This window comes from Anser brachyrhynchus (genome assembly GCF_964034855.1).
Source record: "Anser brachyrhynchus genome assembly, chromosome: 3".
NCBI lineage: Eukaryota > Metazoa > Chordata > Aves > Anseriformes > Anatidae > Anser > Anser brachyrhynchus.
Window position 1 is genome coordinate 50,272,596 of NC_137696.1, and position 18,118 is coordinate 50,290,713.

The 18,118-nt window shown below is 45.6% G+C and overlaps 1 protein-coding gene across 5 annotated transcripts in view; it reads left to right on the forward strand.

The window, feature by feature from the left end:
• The window catches only part of FRMD1 (FERM domain containing 1), a 39,693-nt gene extending 21,620 nt beyond the window's left edge, over positions 1–18,073 (forward strand). For all 5 annotated transcript variants that reach the window (XM_080583995.1, XM_080583997.1, XM_080583996.1 and 2 more), the window contains 11 exons: positions 135–214; positions 2,303–2,379; positions 3,986–4,172; positions 6,415–6,570; positions 8,842–8,907; positions 9,115–9,183; positions 9,373–9,547; positions 11,465–11,800; positions 11,938–12,066; positions 12,791–12,870; positions 14,876–18,073. In XM_080583995.1, the coding sequence (XP_080440121.1) occupies positions 135–214; positions 2,303–2,379; positions 3,986–4,172; positions 6,415–6,570; positions 8,842–8,907; positions 9,115–9,183; positions 9,373–9,547; positions 11,465–11,800; positions 11,938–12,066; positions 12,791–12,870; positions 14,876–15,163 (1,643 nt within the window). In that variant the 3' untranslated portion in view covers positions 15,164–18,073. The remainder of the gene's footprint in view (positions 1–134; positions 215–2,302; positions 2,380–3,985; positions 4,173–6,414; positions 6,571–8,841; positions 8,908–9,114; positions 9,184–9,372; positions 9,548–11,464; positions 11,801–11,937; positions 12,067–12,790; positions 12,871–14,875) is intronic.
• The last annotated feature ends 45 nt before the right edge of the window (positions 18,074–18,118 follow it).

The following is an 18,118-nucleotide window of genomic DNA, read 5'->3' on the forward strand; positions in this document are numbered from 1 at the left end:
CCCTGTCGTACATGTGCTGCTCCCTGGTCAGCTTTTGTGTTACTGGGCATTGGTTGGAAACAGTTAGGGTAGTCATCTAACTACTTTGTGAGTAAGAACTTTAACATAAAATGCTTTTCTCTCTTGTCTTTCAGATAATGAGTATGTTTTCATTGACTTGGAGCAGAAGCTTAGCAAATACTTCTCAAAGGAATGGAAGAAAGAGACCAACAAAGTAAGAGAGGTGTTTAATTTCGGAGACTATGGCTTTGGTGTTGGCTGCTCACTAAAATGAAAGCTCTTAAACTAAGGTCCATAAAGCATTTCTTGAAGGTGGTCTGCAGAGTGCTGTTCAGCAGCAAGATGCTGTGACTTGTGTATGGTTGATGCAATTGAAAGAGCTAAAACAAACTCCTATACAACTTTATTTGAGCAATAGTAATGACATGGTTGCTGCTTAATTGCTGCAGGAGAGAAGGTCAGTTGGTCAGTCTTCCTTTTGAAGATAGGCTAGCCTGGGAAAAGTCTGGAGACCTCACTGTTATACGTAAGCAGAAAAACCTAGAATGACCTTGTGTGGCTTGAACCCTGCCCCAGCTGAAGTGAGGGAGAGGGCTGGAGCCATGACTTCCAGAATATACATGAAAGGACAGTGGAAAGAGAGGAAAGATTGGTTTGAGAAGAGCCTTAGTTCTTTGAGGCTAGCCAGTCTTGTCAAGGGAGGGAAAAACTGCAAGAAATAAAGACGAGCCTATGTAACTGTCTAGCACGGGTCATTTAGAGACATGATAATGCCTGTTCGAGTTTGTTATTACTGAAGGAGCTGCAGACTAGAATAAAGTGTAATGTATAACTATGTCCTGATATCTTAATTGGTGTGTTATAACTTTTTCCACTTTCCTCAAGGGTTTTCTTTTGCAGAGTAGGCACGCTTGCTGTTTCTGCTATGTACAGAACTTTGCAGGTTCCTAGTAAGATTTGAGGATCCCTTACCTAATACCATTTCTCCCAAATAAGCGCGGGTTACTTTGGAGGCAACCCTGAGCCACGCGGAGAGCTGTCTGTCCCCCCAGAGAGGGTTTTCCAGGGCAGCTGTTTCACATAGTTCTGGCCACCTCAGTATGGGGTGTACTTTGTGGGTGCTGTGAGGCTGGGTTCTTGAAACGCTTCTTACGTCTGGATAAACGTTGAGTCACAAAAGTCTCAAAAAAATCGCAGAAGGCTAAATGAGTTGTCATTGGCAGTACTGAAGCCTAAGACGAGTTAGACTATTGGACAGGGTTAGGAGACAGGAATTAAATTCCTATGAAGAGGCTTCAGGTGGAAAGCCTCATCCTGTTGATTAAAATAGTGTGACTCTGGACAAGATCCAGGAAAAAAAAAAAAAAGGTAAATATTTGCTTGATGATCAAGAAGTTGCCGTCAGTGTCAGATGCGCCATGCACAGTGAGATGGGTCCGGGCAGCAAAGCCTTGGAACTGTCTCTGTGAGCAGAGTTACCTGTACAAACGTTAGAAGTGAGCGCCAAAGAAGAAAAGATGAGAGAACGAGCTAATAAGAATAATTCCTTCTTCCCCCTCTCCTCCTGTTTAAGCAAGCCTGTAAGTCTGAAGGGGGGGCTGTAGTCAAAACAAGAGAACCCTTGCTGGCTCTCTTCGAACAGACATCTCAGAGGGGAAGCAGACAGCAGTGTCTCCCTTTGCTCCCCGGCTGCAGGAAGCTGCGAACAGCTAAACACGAGCCCTGCCAGACAAAAGGCAAGGAGTTAATATCGCGCTGGTGCGCCCCGGCCTCAGGCAGCACGGGCTGGCTGAGAGCTCCTGCAGCACTGCGTGTGTCCCCGCTCTGATGTGGTGCGGAGCTGGGCTGCGTGGATAACTCTGGGTGTGTGCTGGGAGGGCTGCAGCGGTACCGGTGTGGCGTGTTGCCTGCTGCCTGCCTGGCGCGCTGGGGAAGGCCACGTTAAACGTGCTGCATTCAGCACTAACGTGTCCAGGGTGCTGCCGGGTGCTCAGCTGGGTCACTTGGGCCAGGCTGGGCATCCCCAGGCTGATCTGGGGCTCTTTTATACCTGGCTTATCCACCCATCCAAACTCTTCAGCTCTCCCTGGGATGTTTTGCCTTTCAGCCTGTTTAAATGTTTTATGGTGCCTCACTGATGTGAGCTTTGGGGATAGTCAGATCCTCCCCAAAACTGATGAAGAGCTAAAATAAGCAAATGAAAAGCAGTGTGGGGGACAAGCTTGAGAGAAGAGGATGTTACAAGGTGGAAAGAGGAATTTTGAATGCTGAACGTTATTTAACAAATCTCTCTCTGCTCTAGGGAACAGAGAAATTCAGCCCTCCTTTTGTTGCATTCTTTAGAGTACAATACTATGTAGAAAATGGAAGGGTAATAAGGTAAGTTCACTTCTCTGGTAGTGCTTTGTGTTTCCTTATTAACACTTCTTAAAAACTCAGCTTACATTTTTGTTTTGTTTTTGTAAGAACTACCCAGATTTCCTCAGCGAACAGTGCATGTTTTCCCCCTGTATCACATTCCTTATCCCTAGGTCCCTGGGAGGATGGTAACTGCTTTCCCATCTGTGTTTAGAGAGCAGGTTGAATTACAGCAGTGTTGAAATATGGTTAACAGCCTTTGTTTGCATCTTTTGGTTGTATGAAAAGCATCAGATGAATATCCAAAAAATAGGTATTTATACTCCAGAGCACATGCTAGCAGTTCTGGTTCAGGTTTTTGTATCTGCACAGTGCTCTGTGCAGTCTGCTCCTGGAAATGGACTTTTGTAATAGGACAAAAGAAATGACTTCATAAGTTAAAGAGTTTTGCATTTGAGTGTGATTCATTCACGTGGAATACGGGCTGCACTCAAAACACAGCCGCACTGGCTGCATGGTAGAGAACAAAGGATGAGGTAGTTGAAAATGAACAACTGACAGAATTAATTTGCATCAGCACTGCTGGCGTGGCTGTGACCCCAGGGCAAGCCAAGAGCTGGGATAATTCAAGTAGATTAAAATCTTTACTTAATTTTTTGGCATTTGTTCTCATCTTGAACAAAGCTTTTTTTTTTTTTTCTTCCCTCTTCTTCCTCCCCCCACCCTATCCTCTCTTTTTGAATGCAGGCGAGTCTTCTGGAGTCTGTTTGGCTGTTCAGTGTTTTTTGTTTAATTTTGCTTTTAGGTACAAAGATTGCATAGCATTCTTCCAGCCCCTAAGTACATATCCTTTAGCATCACATGCAACTTTCTCTTGCACTAGTAATTTAATTGGACAGGTTTGTGGAGCTATGTAGAGGTAGTTACTGGGCCCCTTCAAACTACATGCATGTTTTTTTGAGCAGACTGTAGTGTCCAGCACTTTGTCTGTACATACACATCAGCAGCCTGCTTCCCCTCAGCTCTTACGAGGGTGTGTGTACACGTTGTTGGTGATACAAATGCGTTATCAGACTGTGCCTGTTTAGCAGTTTGAGGAAGAACACTAAAACAAGCCCAGGGCTCCTGCATCTTTTGATCTACCTTGCAGGGAATTAGCAGTTGAAAAGCACCTTAAGCCTAAGGCAAGGTGAAATGAAAAAGCAGTGCCAGGTTTAGAGGGGAAAGGAGGACAGGTGTGCAAGAAGCAGGACTGAGATCCAAGGGAGTTGATTCTCTTGACTGCTACAGGCTTTCCAGAAACACAGAAGCGCTTGATGTAGTCAGTCTCCAAAACAGGTGTGATATGATTTTTCTTTCATCTACCCTCTGCCCTAACTTCTTAGATCTCGTGCTCCTCAAGATAGAGACTATTGTTTCCCATGTCTGTACAATGCTTTGTGTGAGAAGACCTTGATCTTGGCTTGGGGTTTCCCACAGGCACTTAACTGTGTCATGGTGGCATGGGCAGACATCAGGGATGCCAGAGTTTAAGCCCTTCTCTCTCAAGGAAGATGCGTTTGAGAGGCCCTATATTATCCTGACCTTTCTTCTTTTCCTCACACAAATCTGCCTTTGTGTCTTGCAGTGACAAGGTGGCAAGGCAGCTTTACTACTGTCATCTCAAAGAGCAAGTGCTCATGTCTCGGTGCAACCACAAAGAAGAGATCTACTTCCTGCTGGCTGCCTACAGCTTGCAGGCAGACTTGGGCAACTACAGGGAAGAGGTCCATACTGGGAAATATTTTGAACCTCAGGCATATTTCCCGCAATGGGTAAGTTTGAGAGGATCTTTCTGTCAACAAACTGCATGCAGCAGGAGCTATGTCAAGCTGGGACCTAGCTGCAGCCACACAACTTCCCCAGCTCCTGCTGACCTGCAAAGATCTGAAAGATCTGCACAACCTAAGCTCTACGGAAAACCTCTGGGCCGCAATGCCAAGTGTATGGCTCTTTGGTCCAAGCTCTGCAATGCTTACTTCTGGGATGGAGAGACCCAGACCCCAAGGAGTAGTAACTGATGTGCAGTGCCTCTGGTTCCTGCTTTGTCATTCATTTGAGGCTGAACTGTAGTTAGAGAAGAGGGAAGGGCCTCGAAATGGTTTTACATCCTTATTTGTAAGCATGTGTACATTGACTTGTGCCCTCCAAGACCTACAAATGGCTTGGAACACCAAGAGTTGCTTTTATTGTTGAATGAAGGCAAATTAGCTGAGAAACAAGAGTTTGAAAAAAAAAAAAGTCTGTCAGAGCTGGTTACCTGCAGGGAGTTCTTCTCTTGTGGCGAAATGGTCAAGAAAACTGTTTTAAGCACTTCAACATCCAGAACAATAGAAAAAGAAGCTAGCTATGTTATGGACACGTCCTTTGTTGATACCTGCTGGGGCGGGATGTTTCCCAGGACCTGGACGTAGCCTCCTCTGCAGCCTGATTGAGGTCTGTCACCTGCTTTGGGGATAATGTTCAGAGCAGTGGCAGGGGTTGTGTGAGGGAGTCAAGGCTGGCAGAGTCTGCAGGCACGAGTCCCAGCCTGCCTGCCGTGCAGTGCAGAAGCGCTCCTTTCTGTGCCAGCAGGTCTTCATCCTGTGGCCTTCCTTGCTACGGGGCACCTGGCACAAGGTAGCTAACAAAGGGCTGGAAAAATTGAGTCTGGTGCATGCAGTTTATGGGGCAGTTAAGTCTTATCGTAGACCATTGCTCATCTGGCAAACATTGCAAAGGCCAAGGCAAAGCCTGGCTCACCTGCGTTGAGCCACAGCCCCAAGCAAGTATGTGGGTGATTTATCACTACAAAGAGCAAAACCTGGCAGTCACAGGGACGCCTCTCTCCCTGCCCCTGGGCTGCTGTGGGGGAGATACTCCTCCGCCAACATGTCCTTCTGCAACACGTGCTGGAGATCGTTGTTGGAGATCGTTTGGCCAAGAGCTGCCCCAAGCCTCCTGCTAGTGAGGAGAGGCAGTGTTGCCCCAGGGTGAGGAACCCGGCTTTGAACTGTGGAGCTGTACTTCTTTCTGCTGATGTTGCACAGCTGATGGCATCGATGTTGTTCTTCCCCGAGCCCAGCCTTCCTTGCGGGAGGGCAGCTTATTTGGCACAGCATGCAAGGAGAGCAGAGGTGTTACTCGAGAGAGTAAACAAGGGGCTTGATTTAAAATGGAAGTGGGAATTGGGTGATGGGGTCTGGTTGTTTTGGGGCAGGACAGGTTGCTTCTGAAAGGATGTTCACAGGTAGCTGGTGGGGTCTCATATTAAGCACCCTGAATGGCAGGGGATTTTGTGAAGTGAATTCAGCCAACACTCCTCTTATTTGTCACTGCTACTCGCAGCCTGGAAGGGGCCAGTCTGGCTGGGCTGCCCTGTGGTGTTGTATGGAGAGAACATGTGGCCAAGCACAGGAACTGGGCACTCACAGGGCAAGAGTAAAAAAAGGTCCAGTGCAGGTTTCTCTACTGCTTAGCAAAGCTGCATGCCTGCCAACCACTCCAGACAGACACAAAATACCTTGAGATAGTGTTACCCTCCCCTTTGACGATGGAAATGCTAAATAAGCCTAATGTGTAGTTTCTGGTCTTTAAAGTAAAAACAAAGCAAAACACACACAAAAAAAGAAACCACACCAAAAAACCCCACAACCATCTAGCATTTCTGCAGCGTTGGGAGATGTTGCTGCTGATTGTGTTGGCATGCAGAGCTGTATTTGTTATCTGCCCATAAGCATTTAGGGATGCCAAGAGTTAGGGAAACTAATTCCAGCACTTGAGAATGAAAAGAGCTGACACGAGCTCTGCAGTCTCTGTTACGATTTTACCATCTACGATCTCTTGGGAGACATCGGTATCATCGGAGCTGTTTTAAATGCTTATCCTCCAGGGAGGTAGAGATGAACCTGGACTAACTTCTTGGGAGAATGCATGAACCTCCTCCACCTCCAGTCTTGGCTTTGCTGTTGATCACAGCTGCCTCTCGTGGGCTTCACTTGAAGAGTTGCTGACTTGTTTGTTTTCCTTGTGGTTTAGATAATTGCAAAGAGGGGGAGTGACTACATCTTGAAACATGCCCCAGAGATGCACCGAGAACAGCAAGGCCTGAGTGCAAAGGAAGCTGTGCTGAAGTTCATCAAGGAGTCCTGCTTGTTGGAAGATGTGCCTGTCCACTTCTACAGGCTGCAGAAGGTTAAACTAAGAGCTTATTTTAAACATCTTTCTCCTCTTTAATTGGGTGTACTGTTTCGTTTTTCACTTTCTGTCTAGTTGAAGAACAGTTGCCTCTGATTTGGAGAGGACAAACAAGTCTAAAATTTCCAGGCTGTGAGACCTGTCCCCATAAACAAATTTACTTCCAATTGGTGTAGCTGGAACATTGTTTTGTTCCTCAGCCAACAAACTGGCCACAGGGATGGCAAAACCTAATTTTTGCTTTGTCCCTGCTTGTCAGTGTACTCACACCAGGGAAATGACTGAGAAGCTGCATTTTGGTGCAGCACATTGAAATGGCGACAGGAGGTCAGTCGGCTTTCACACAGACACCATGTAGTAACTGAAGGTGACACTGAGCTGTCCCACCTTTCTTAACCCCCTTCAACACCGTTGGAGTGCTGGGTATTTTTTCGGCTGTATTGTTTTTGGATTCCTTGATTGTTGCTTGTCCCTGAGTCTTTGCCTTTCCACCCAAGCCTGCTTTAACCAGATTTGCTTCACTTTGATGTGCTAAGAGTGTAGTCTAGAAATAGGACTGAAGAGAAGTTTTGTATTCCACCTAGGCGAGTGAAACCTGCTCTAGCAATTAGGAATTTCATGAACTTCTTTTCCGAATGGAGATACTCTACCTTGTCAGACTCATGATTAAACTTCTTGGCTGTTTGTGCTCGGTCAGAATTCAGTCTGGAAGGTTTCTGCCTCCTTTGACCAGACGTGGCAGCTCTAGTTACTGCAGAAACACAGAGAAGAGCCTTGCATTTTCCGAAGGATGAATTCCAGTTTGGTTTCCAGTCTAGCGTTAGTTTCAGTCTTTTCACAAACTAGCTGCTACCCCCTACCTCTGCTCTGTCCTCTCTGATTTGATTCTAATGCTGTTAATGATGCAGTCATAAGCGGGTTGGTCACACTCGAATGCCATAAGAAATCCAGCTGGCAAGACATGGTATAATTTATATCTGAAGGCAGTGGGGCTGTGAAATTGGTTGCCCTTAATATCCAAACTTGCGTCTGACTTGACTCCACAATGTGCTCTTCTTCCTGCTGCATGACACAAGGGATCTCGTGGCGAGGCATCCTCCTCCTAGGTGACTCCTGGGCCACAAAGCTCCTGATCAAGTGCACAGCGGTGCCAGGCAAAGGTGTTGGTGCATGAGATTTCAATAGCAGTCACTTCTGTCTTGCTCCCTCCTTGTGGCTGCTGCTGGGGCTGGGGACTCTGAAAGAAAACAGGCAGTGCTGAGCACCATCTCCCTCCTCCAGAGCAGCACTGATTTATTAAAGCGCTTTGCCTTTAGGAGGCAGAAAGCATTTCTTAGTGACTTTCAGCTGGAGTTCTGCTGGACGTGGGTGTTAACAGAGGGTGAGGTAAATGTGACAGTGTGAGGCTTGTATCTTGACAAGCCAGGTGAGAAAGTCTTGGAGTGAAGTTTGAGCTCCATGACTCCAGAAATTTTTACCCAACAATTTTCTTCCTTCTGCTCCTCCTAGTAAGAAAAGTTTATGTTCCCCTCTGACTCTGCTATGCCAGTAGAGAGATTGAGTGAACTGGTTCTGGACAGTTTGGGGATTTTTGGTTTTCAGTCTTTAAGCAAAGGAATCTCCTAATTAGAGAGAGATTATGTGGTATGAAGGTACTGCATGAGGAAAAACAAGGCAACTTTCCAGTTCAGCCTTAAGCACTTAAAACTGTTCCCAACACTGAGATGAAAAGGTTAGGAGGAAAGTCCTGCAACTTTGGGCATTGATTAGCTCGCTCCTGGCAAACGTAAACCTGAGGTCCAGCACGTCCCAGGGTGAGAACAGCTGTGCTGCGGTAAGGAGAAGGGACAGACATCGCTTCTGTTTTGGGCTCTCTGTCACCTGGAGAGCGAGAGACGTGAATGTTTGTGCAAACAGCAGAGATGGCGTGTGGTAGTAAGAGTCTCTTACAAATTGCCTCTGGGAACAGTAATGGTCTGTGCCCTCAAATCACTTAAGCTGCAGGATTCCCTCTGTGGGGCTGTTTGGGGTATGTGCTGCTGGTGAAGAGCTGGAGACTGCCAGAACAAGGGGATTTGTAGGTGTTTCTGATCTCAGAATTTTTCAGGGATCAACAAGACAAGATGCTTGTTAGAAACAATAAAAAGCAAATGAGCTGATGGCATCTGTCTGATGAGCAGTCCTGCTACCTCTCTTGCAGTAGGTGCCAGAACAAGAGCGTGGTCTTTGTAGATTAACCTTTGACTCCAGGCTCTTCTGTCCTTTTAGGATAAGAAGGAGGATCGCCCAACAGTTATCCTGGGCCTGACCCTTAGAGGAATGCACATCTATCAGGTAACAGACTGCCATGAAAGCCTTCTGGTGTAGCATTAACTCTGCCTAGCTCCCCTGTCCTCCCCCCACCAGCACTCCTCTGCCTCCCCTGTGAGCAGCAGGCTCCGCATATCTTGCATTCTTGGTCGTTTGCAAATTCTTTGCACATCGCTGACTCCACCCTGTACCTGCCAGTTCCTGTGTCACCCCGAGTTTGATGTGTTGCAGGAGGTGAACCACGTTCGTCAGCTCCTCTACGACTTTCCCTGGTCGCACATCGGGAAGCTGGCGTTTCTGGTGAGTGTGACAGAACGGATGCCATCTGGCAGCGAGCTGCCCACCTGGGACCTGGCGAAGCTGTCGGCCTGCCCAAATTGCCATGTCAAGTCCTGTAACTCATACGCACAAGACCGCGGCTACCTCAGTTAGCCACGTGGCCAAAGACGTGTTCTTGCTCACTCACTGGCATCTCTCCTCTTTATGCAGGGGAAAAAATTTGAGATCCAGCCAGACGGTTTGCCCTCTGCACGGAAACTAGTTTACTACACAGGTTGCCCCTTCAGGTCACGGCACTTGCTGCAGCTCCTCAGCAACAGCCACCGGCTCTTTCTGAATATCCAGCCAGTGTTGAAGCAGATCCAGAAACTGGAGGAGGCTGAAGGTATGTGGCAGAAGAGCAGGTGGCTTTGGTAAGGGGAAGAGTACATACAGTATGTTAGGCTCTGCTGTTGCTTCACAGTGGCTGCTCTCTAACTAATTAATGGTGTTTCTGCCTTATTGGGTAGACGGTGATGAAATAGAAGTGTTAGATTTGTTTCACGTTCATTACTGGAAAGTGTTTATGGTTTCTGCCTTGCCTAGACTGCGATCAGAAAATATTGTATATCAAATATCAGTACTGGGAAAGCCTCTCCCTTTAAGTAAGAGGGGGTCCTTGCTGTCTGTACTCTGAAGTTGTGCACGTTTGACACACACTTCTGAAAGGAAGTAGTTTTGAATAGAAAGCTTCCCATTGGGATAGTATTTTCTTGTGTTCAAGCAGCAGTCAAAATTATGAGCCTCTGTCTTAAATCTCTAGTGCCTCTTTACTGTATGGTGTATGCAATTTAGTCTGTAGCATCCAACAGTTAAGGGTTTGTTTCTGGCACCTGCAGCTCCTATCTGAGAGCAGATCAAAACTCCTAGAATTTGTCCTTTCTGATGGGGGGATCCACTCCATGTCCATCTTGTCAACTCCAAGGAGTTTACATCCATCTCTGAAGTGGTGGCCCATGATTGCGTGGAATCAGTGTACGAGGCAAGGTGGCCATTGGTTTCACCCACCTTGGTTATTTCTGTCTTTTCCTTCAGTGGGGTTATAGAAGTGGCCTTGAGCTGTGTGGGAACAACTAGTGCCATGTGTCAGCAACCTTTACAAAGGCTCACTAACCAAGTGCATGTGGGCAAAAGGCTCAGATTGCTTTCACAAAGCTTTTGCATTCTTCAAGTCCCTTTTTGGTGATCCTTTGTAGTTCACTGTTTGGTCAGATAGCAACATGGCAGTGCTTGTGATAATTGCAACTAAACAGGTTCAGTATTAAAAATGTTGCCAAAAAATATCTGGAGTCAAATTGAGATCTACTGCTTCTCTTGATTGGCGTATATCCTGCCACCTGATTAGCTGCTATTTGTTTTTCCTGTTTGGTAGCGGCCTTCTTAGAGGCTAGCTCATGTGAGCACTCGCTTCTCCTGGCCTTGTCCTTCAAAGAACAGATTTCCGTCTTCTCAGAAGGCTGAGGCATGGCAGACAGCAAGGCTTCCTTGGACTTGTGCTTCCTTAGAGCTGCTGCCCTGTCCTTGGTGGCATTTTGAAATCCTGTTCCTTGCCAGACACTGTCAGGAAAGCTCTGCTACCATTTTGTTGCCTACAATTCAGCGCTTAAATAAACATCTTACAACATCGTGGTAATACCTGGGGACGTGATTCAGGTGCCCAGACACAAGTGTTTGAAGTGCCCTGGTGTGTCCCCCCTGCCTTTTAGCTTCCACTTCGGGGTGGGACAGATTTCTTCTAAATTGTTTTGTATCTCCTAGCTTCTTGTGGATTTCTTGTCCACCTTCAGCGTGCTTCTTTTTGGGTAACAGAAAAGCCATGGGAGAAATCCTTAATAAATGCCAGCCATGGAGATCCCGTTCTTAGCTGTCTCCACACATTGGTGACTCTCTTGAGAATAAATTGATGTATTCTGTTTTAAAGACTGAACATTTAGGTTAGGTAAGGAATTCCTGCTTTTTTGCATTTCCTTCCTTCTGGAAGACAGTATTTTCTGTATCATAACCGCCTCTAGCCGCTTGTCCTAATTCAGCAGATACTGGTTTTACTGTAAGGATGAGTGTAGTTCTGTTACAACCAGCGGGGGACCCCAATGTCTGTAGAATAAGCAGAACACAAAACTGTCTCTTCATTTATTTGTTCAGTAGCTGCAGCCATTGTTTCTTCACCATCAGGTTGTGCCAGTCCCAGAACTTACCAGTTTTGTTACCCCTCCTTCCGTCTTGCTTTAAGTTTCCCCTGCTTTCTCTCCTCTTTCTTCCTCAGAGAAGAAGCGCTACCGGGAGTCCTATATCAGCGACACGCTGGACATGGACCTGGACCCGTGCGACAAGAACTCGCGCGGCAGCGGGAGCAGCATGGGCAGCCGGAGGGATAACCGCCTCTCGCGCCAGTCCACGGGGAGCCACGGCAGCTCTCACACCTCGGGCATTGAGGCTGACTCGAGGCACCGAGTGTCAGTGGAAATGTCGGTGGATGAGCCCTTCGGCATCGACCGAGTGCACAGGAAAGAGAAATCCTGCAGCTCGACCATCAGCTACGGTAGCTCTGGCATTGACAGTGGCAGTAAAGGGAGGGCTGAAGATGACTCTCAGGATGATGGTAAGGAATTTGGAGATGCAGAGCAACTTCTAAGCCTGCTTCTGCTCTCTGCAGGAGAACGGAGTGTAAGAAAACGTGAAGCAACTCGGAGCAGAAGTGTAATGCTAACCCTTCTCCTGCCACTCTTTTCCTCCTAGATCTTGAGCTGGCAGTAGATGAGCCAGAGGAGGTGCCTGTAGATGAGCCTTTAGAGAGAGACCAGTTAGAGGAGACCACTGTGGAAGAATCTGTTGAATCTCTTCCTCTAGATGCTGATAGCTGCCAAGGTGAGATGGCTTTCTGCTTCTGTTGAGTGCTTTTCTTGAGGCTGTAGCATCAGGAAGATGTTTGGGCAGTAATCTGAGAGATCTAAGAAAGCTGTGTCTTCTTCCAAACGAAGTGCTAGTGCTACTTACTGTCCTACCGCAGCAGTATTTGAAGTCAGCTCCTCTAGAGGTTAAAGGCCAGCACCGTATATTGTACAGTATTACTTTCCCCTTTGCTCCTCAAGGTCTCCCCTTTCCCAGTTTAGCAAGTTACTGTGTTCATACTCAGTTAACGACAAAAAGATAACTGAGGCAAACCTTTTGTAGTGAAGGATTTAAAATCTTGTATACCACAAGACAGCCAAGGGGTTCAACCACAGATTAATGGGCAAGTTGCAGGAATTAATAGTTCAAGTTTTGTGGCTTATGTTACGGGGAATGCTAGACAACGGGTTCATGCAGAAGCTGTCTGGCCTTAAGACATACAGGCTTCGTAGCAAATCAAGATGGGCAAATATGGGACAAGTAGGTGAAAAGCTGTTTTCTTGTGAGCTTTTAAACGTTGCTTCTTAGGGACAAAAAGGAGTATTTGTGAGCAAAACTCTCAGAACATTGAGGGTGCTTAGTGATGTATGCTCATATTTGTAGGATAGCGCTGTCTGAATGTAGCCTGTGAGAACAACTTCCCTTTTCTGCCAATAAAAACTCAAACCTGTAACACTTCTTATTTCCTCCTCCTTTGCAGCTGTAAATCAGGAGTCACTGTCTGTGGTGCAAGTCACACTAATAAAAATGAGAGGTCAAAGTGTGGAGTCCCTTCATCAGGTAAGGAGTGGTGCTCGGCAGGAAGGCCTGTGTGCGGGCGTTGAACCAAAGTCTAGTGTAATGGAGACAGCTGTAAATCAGGTGAACTTGATGGGTCTGTATTTGACTGATTGAAATGGTGTAACTGAAAACAGCTGTTGGCCAATGACTGCTGTTGGGAGTAGGATGAGAGCAACATTTGGGTCCAGAAAAGTACTGAGAGGTTTGGAGCGACCAATGTGGAAATCTTGCAAGCCAGCCATCATCTGCCTTAGGCTTCCAGACAGGAAATGGAAAATAAACCACTTGCAAATTTTCAGCACAACGTAGAGCCAAGACCATCCATGCAGTTTGGATGTGGGTTGCAAACTTGATCATCTTCCTGCTCCTGAAGCCAGAAGGAGCTCACATCAGAGCAAAACCAGATGCTCAAGCTCTAATTGCTATCATTTGTGTGATTATACTATGTGTATGCTGAAGTCTTTGTTGTCAACATTTTATTTTCATCCAACCCTTGAGAAAAGACAACTATATATGGTAAAATATGTCATATCGTAAGTTGGACTTTGGAAAAAGCTTATTAAGTTGTCTTTTTAAGGCCAAACAATATCTTTTTGAGCTTGTATCCGCAGGGGTGGAAATGTTTAGTTTCTTTATGTAAAAAAAAAAAAGCCTCTGGCTCTAGTTTTCTTTCTTGATCCACATTAGCCTTATCTGCTAAAAGAATTTTAAAAATCTATTCATCCTTTTGCCCTATACTCCTAGATTTTTTTCTGAACAAGGACTTCAATCACTTTAAGACTTTTTTTCACTTCTCATGCTTCTTACTGGACCCAGTCAAAAATGATAAGGAATTTTCACTTATCAGCAAAGTACTCTGTTAAGTGCTGTAAGAGGTGGAAAAAATAACCAAGCTTTTATTTCTAAAGCTGAACGCTGTGCAGTACAAATCATAAAGTAATTATTTCTGAATTTGAGTTGAATGACTTAAGACAGTAAGGCAAAGAGCAGGCATCTTGTTTAAAGTACTGGTTTTATGTTAATGCTTTCACCAACACACACTTAGGCCGTTAATTGATCGGGAGGCATCTGTTTTATAAGAGTGTTTCCGATCAGCACAGGACTGCTTAAGCAATTAAGAGACATCTCTTCCCCCTGATGGCACTTGTACACATCAAATACTGTATTTGCTTAGTGTTGGATGGACCATGCAGTGTATGCCTGTTTCTGAGAGCACAGCTGAGCCAACACGGATTTCCTCAGAGTAGTTTTCTAATTCCCATCCAGTGTAGGTGAGAGACTTAGTACTGGGAGGCGCTTCCCTGTGGTGCTAACAGAAGTGTCTCGGCTTAATATTAAAATTAGCATGTAGAAGCTGATTATCAAGACAGAGAGCAAGAAAAAACAGGTGGGGAAGTTGGAAATGTCTTGGATGGTCAGTAATGCCTCTCTAGAGGCCACATCACAACAGCTTGTGTAGCGTGACACCTTTCTCTGGGAATTACTGCTGCTTTGTTGCTCTTGTCGTCTTCATTTCTGAGCAATGTTATGTAGACTAAAGTATATGTTGCACTTAGTGAATTTTGGATGCTAACCCATTAATTTGCATGGTTGCTCTCAACTTTCCTTTCAGCTCCTGAGACTTCAAGTAGCTTCATCTTGGTGTGTTCAAACAGTTGGGGTACTTTTTTGATGCACGTATTAGCAGAACCGTGCAGTCAGTGTAAGTGTCAGGTTGTTCAGATGTTGTTAATACCTGTCCAGTGTTTTGTCCACTGTACTTGATGCAGAGGACATGGTGTGTAGAGATTAGGATCTGGTGCAGTGAGGCAGGGTGGCGGAACACACTTGTCATTCCTTAATACTTCATAGCTTCTTCATTAAGCCAATATCCTTCAGAAGGCTGGTGGGGCTGTTTGAAGGAGTGGAAGAACAATTTGGAAAATTTGAAGCATGCGTAGCCAGCATCCTTAGGCAGTGTCTGAGCTCATTATTGTTATTCACGTGCATCTTACTGAACTGGCAGGTCAAATCGCCCAAAGGCAGGAGCTGCACGGACCAGCACAGCCAGAGTTTGGATGACATCCGCCTTTACCAGCACCGGCACCCGCCACTGAGTGCCACGCTATCTTCGGACACGTCCCACAGCTACACGTTCGGCTGCAGCCTGGAGGATAAGCTGTCTATCTACGGCTGCGTTTATTCCACAGCGGACTGCAAAACCAAGTCTGCCCTTTACGGGAAGCGATCCATGAACTGCCTCTCCTTGGATCTGCTGGGAGAGGACCAGCTGCCAGAGGAGTTCGTGGTGTAATGAGATTGGAGCTCTTCCATACCAGGAAACAGCACACCATGGAAATATATACCTCATTAACACGTGTGATGTCACTGGGTCTTGTAGGAGATTGGGCAGCTTTGTTACTCAACTCCGTAATCAGTAAGTGGCATCGCTTCTGCAGACCTGACTACAGGGCAAATCAGCTGGAGTGTAGCACTTAATGTTGGCATTGGGAGGGTCTGGTAAGCAGAAAATGGAAGTGGGCTGCACCATTAGTAGTGACCAAAAAAACCCACAAAACAACCCAAAACTGGACCAAAATTGATACTGAGCTGGTGAAACAAACCTTGTGTCTGAATTGATTTATCAGAAAGATATTTACAAGGTCCATGGCTGTTTAGCTTCCTGCTTTTCTCTTGTGGTCCATTTATGTTAATGCTACTATACAAATAGTTTGGTTGTCTTGAGCTTGTGCTGCTGCAACACTGCCAGCAGCTGTCAGGCCAGGATATACTCTGAGCGTATTTGGATGTCTGTGTATGGAAAAGTCTAGCCTTTTCTGATTGTAATGCACAGAAGTTGCCTGTTTGCTTTACTGGGAGCAAAACTTGCTCTGCCACGAGTTTTTCTTGTTTTGTTTTTTGTTGTTGTTGTTTTGTTTTGATGTAAGCATCCAGCCAAATACAATGTAGGTTCTGTGTTTTATTTTATTTTTTAATGCAACAAATGGAACTGTCTGTCAGCTGTCTCTACTACTGCCATGGTATAGATTGGTAAATAAATCCCTATATCCATGGGAGAGAGATGGGGGAAGGGATGAAACAAACAGACATCTGTGAGCTTACAGAGGACAAATAAGAGCACTAGATGACTGGCTCTTGAAGACAGGAGTGTGACTGGAGAATTTGTCCGGGCATGATCACCCATTAAGTTGAATCATACTTTTTATGTTGTTCTTTTCTTTATTTTTCATAAAACTATTCCTTAGATTTTTTTACTCTGCGTTGGGGGGCAAGTGTGGACTGGAGAAAGTCGCTTTGGATAGGCAAAGTTCCTAGTGGCTGTGTTCAACTTTGTCCTGCATGGGTCACGCAGGTGTGCGTGAGCGATGCTGTAGGGCCTGTGATGATGGAGGCACGGGGGAGATCGAACCGGGGGTATTTTATTGGGTGATTTTGAGTCCTGTGGAGCTGGCCATGCTGGCTCTTGCCAGGAAAATAGCTGTAATTATGCTGTTTGATTAAGGCATTTGTCTGGTGTGGAAAACACCCTGCTGCCCTGTTACATCCAAATAAATGTATAGTTTTTTGATTTCGTTCCCTGTCTTCCCCCGCTGTTCTACCCCTTCCCCATCAATTCCCAACATTTGGGAAGCTTGTACTTAGATCCATACGTAACCTGCTTTGGACAGCAGGTGGACACTAACTGTTTTTTATGGCAAACTAGAAGCCGAATGATGCTGTTGTGCTGATTGGGGACGTATGTTGTACAGTGTTGATCAATCAGAAGATGAAGATGGCTGCTTTGGGAAAGGAAGGAAGTCAGACCACAACGAGGGAGGGCTCAAGCTGCTGCTTTGACAGGCTTAGCAGTTGTCTGGTGAATTGCATTCCTGTACACTGTCAAAATAGCAAATCTGTGGTCTGTCATCTCACTGTTTCTATGCAAGCGAATGCGGTGTAGAGACAACATCAGGCCACCAGATGCACCTGTATTTGCTGAAGTGACATCAGTGGCTGTACATCCTCGTAGACGAATCTAGCACAAACTCTTAGCCGTATGTTTGAATGAATGAATGATGGACACAACTCACTGTAACCACAGCTTAATTGACTGTGCCCTCTTTGATCACGCTGTTCTTTCTTCTCTTAATGAACGATTATGTGTGTGTTCACCATAGCCTTTTTTCCATCCTTGCAAGCAAAGCCAAAATACCTTTAGACTACCTGAAGTACCTGAATTTACAGTATCAAAAAAAAAGCTCTCCTAAGTGGACCTAAATGGTGAAAGGACATCTGGCTGCTTGTGAACAGTCCAGTCAAGACTTCTCTGATACCTGGGACCTATTTGGCCATAAGCTGTGGGAGATGGGCACCTCCAAGAACCAGGAGGAAGGTGGCAGTGCTGCAGGGAGCAGCTTTGCTCTTGCACCTGCCGCAGAGCTGGAGGGACGGCTCTAAAATTCAGCAGGTATCATTATTTGGAAAGGTGTCACAAAACAGGCATGTGTTCCACGTGCTCGCATCCATGCACATTTGTCTCAAAGACAATCACAGTCATGCCTGCCTCAGCCTGACCAGTTTACTGAAGTGTTTATTAACCATTAAGCCGCTTGGTATTTTCTTTTCACAGCTACCAAACATTAACTAGAACTGGTGAAATGCTGCAGTCCTGGTGTTGCTGGTTCACAAAATATACCAGTGCCTGACAGCAGTGTAATCGGCTCTTGCATGAATCTCCATTGCCTTGTATGTACATGGGGATTCCCTGTATTTATTCATGGCTGGTGAGGAAGGCAAACGCTCCAAGTCTGTCTTCATTCAGTGGTCTACGCAGCTTCCCCCAGCACTGTAAGTCACAAATGTGTGTGACGGGGAGACTTTTTTTGTGTGTGTAGACTGCGAATGAATCAATGAATACCTTACAAGCACTGTGAATATCCATTATGCAAGTTTTTGTATTCATATGGAAAAAATGTTCCTGCTAGTAGTAGATTTTTTTTGTCTTTCTTTTATTATTTTGGTTTGATTAGATTGGTAGAGGGTAACATGTAAGCATTTACCAGCTGATGTTAGAAACTAGCTGCCAATATTTGTATATATTTGTAATATACTCGTGGTATAATCACTCTATTTTAATGGTAAAAGTTTCTCCTTTCTATGAAAGGAATTTCTTGTTTAAAAAAAAAAGTATATGTACACCTGCAATAAAGTATTGACAGAAAAAGGTAGTTGTATATACAAATTTCTTTCCTTCCAAGAGGTGGATGTC